Source organism: Haplochromis burtoni, unplaced genomic scaffold (assembly GCF_018398535.1).
Source record: "Haplochromis burtoni strain Fernald_Lab_line unplaced genomic scaffold, NCSU_Asbu1 Contig_800, whole genome shotgun sequence".
Taxonomy (NCBI): domain Eukaryota; kingdom Metazoa; phylum Chordata; class Actinopteri; order Cichliformes; family Cichlidae; genus Haplochromis; species Haplochromis burtoni.
The window spans coordinates 158,926-160,985 of NW_024583161.1; the positions used below are offsets into that span (position 1 = coordinate 158,926).

General features: G+C 43.8%; 1 protein-coding gene across 1 annotated transcript; it reads right to left on the reverse strand.

The window, feature by feature from the left end:
• Positions 1-323: 323 nt before the first annotated feature.
• dnase1 (deoxyribonuclease I) lies at positions 324-1,013 on the reverse strand (the record flags this gene model as incomplete). Its single annotated transcript, XM_042215709.1, is given in 2 exon segments — positions 324-514; positions 993-1,013. Coding segments are annotated over 2 exon segments (72 nt in total), but the record flags the coding sequence as incomplete, so codon positions are not given.
• Between the last annotated feature and the right edge of the window lie 1,047 nt (positions 1,014-2,060).

Here is a 2,060-nt window from a genome sequence, read left to right on the forward strand (position 1 = left end):
GTCAAAAATGTTACAACTATCCCCGGTCTCCCCTAAGTATGTATTACTCTACCGCTCTTTTATGTTTTTTCAACATTTTTGGCTCAGTTTTGCAGGTTAGTGTTTTGCTGTGTGTCTGAGCTGTTTTGGGAAATTAATTAAAAAACTTTAGTAACTCAAAACTCTGAAGACATTTAAGCAGACAAAGGAAGTGAAATAAAATACACACGCGTTATTAAAGGTTTCCAAATCAACAAAGGGTCTCAGTAAATGTTCCAGACAAATGTGCTCCACTGCAACAAGAAGCCGAATTCTTTACAACACACAAGTTTTCAGTGAAATTCTTTTAGTAGCTTTATTGTGCATTTGCATTTCATGAAGCTGTGGCTGACAGTAGTCCCCAACTGAATGATCATTGTGCTGGCTGCAGATTGAGCACGATGTGTGGAAAGCTTGTGGAAGTCACGGTTCAAGCAACGTGAGCCTAACCGCTCAGCTTCACCTCCACGGGGAAGTGGTCGCTGACAGCCAACGCCTGAGAGACAGAGAAACCGTTCTTTTAGTGGCTCAGTTTGTGCTGCAGACGGCTTCAGTTTCCACAGGTTTCTTTCCAGTGCTGAAAAACTCAACGTGCCTGCATGGTAATGCCATCACTACAGTATACACTGCATTATGATTTTGTTTGCATCTCTGTGGTCGTTACTACAGCCACTGCTTTACAAAGTTGCTCGATTTTCTGTAGCTCAAAGCTGATATTAAAAAAGCAAAAGTGCTTTAAAACTGCATGATTTCTGATGGGGCGACTGCTTTGCCCTTTGTGTAGAATGCCTCTCTTCTGATTGGAGCTCAGTAACATTTTGCTGACGAGTCTATGGTCTCAGTTGCAGTGAATACAGCATTATGTTAACTTTTTATATTAACGTTTCCATTAGTGTCAGCGGGGAATGAGGCAGGTTGTGCTTTTTAGTTCAAATGAATTCTTACAGAGATAAGGATTGAAATTCATCTGTTACCAGATCTTGTTTGAGATTCAACGTGATGATCCTGTACCAATCTTGTTGAGTTAGTAGTACACCTTCGCACTATCTTTCACCACTCCTCTCATCATGTCCGCAGTGACCACAATCCTGCAAACACAGAAAGATGATTAGAGTTTAGAGTTTGCGTGCACACATCAGAACGACCTGCCACAATCTGTCTACCTGTCGTAAGGGCAGACAGTTTGCGACACGGTAGTGTCGGCCGCATCAGTGATCAGCCAATGGAAAGTCTTGTCAGTGAAGATGCGGATCTGCTGCCAGTCAGACCCGGACACATAACTACAGCCTGCGTTGAAGTCACCCAGCAGCACGATGTCCTGCAGGGAGAGTAGTGTGAGTCGCATTTACCGAATGTGTGTTTTTCCACCAAATAAATGATTTTTACTTGTAGGCTGTAAATACATCATTGTTCCAGCGAGCGCGGACATCTGCCACCACGTCATAGAGAGCATTTAGCTCCCGAACAGCTGATTCTGGGGAGGTGTGCTGAGGGATCAGAGTAAAGTCTCTCACAGCTACAGAAGAGAAGGGAACGAAGGAGTGTTGACAGTGACGGAGGCGCTTACACCGCATGAGAATGATAAAGGACTAGTGACTAACATGTCCCAGGAACTATCACGCACAAATGTTTGAATGAGGAGCCACATCATTATCAGTGCGATGCAGAAACAGCTGTATAGCTCGAGCCACAGCACCTACCAGTGTGTTTGGAGGAGAACATTACGACAAACGGCTCCCTGCTAAAGGCGTCTTGTCCAGTTTCCTCCGGGCCGTCATCATAGGTGTAGCTTTTTGCCACCGATACCAGCGCCTCCCTGTGGAGAAAATCACCACCTTTTCATTTGCTGCCAGTGTGTACTTCATTTCTAAACATGTCCAGTTGCTTCTCGCGACAAATTTATTGTGGTTCTGCTTTTCCCCTTTTTTTAAATCACTTCATCTGAATTCTGAGTGTGTATAAGATGTATGTTGAAAAAAGACGGAGGATTTGCCGTTAAATTACTTCAAACATGCCTCAAACACTACAAACATGCTGGAAAT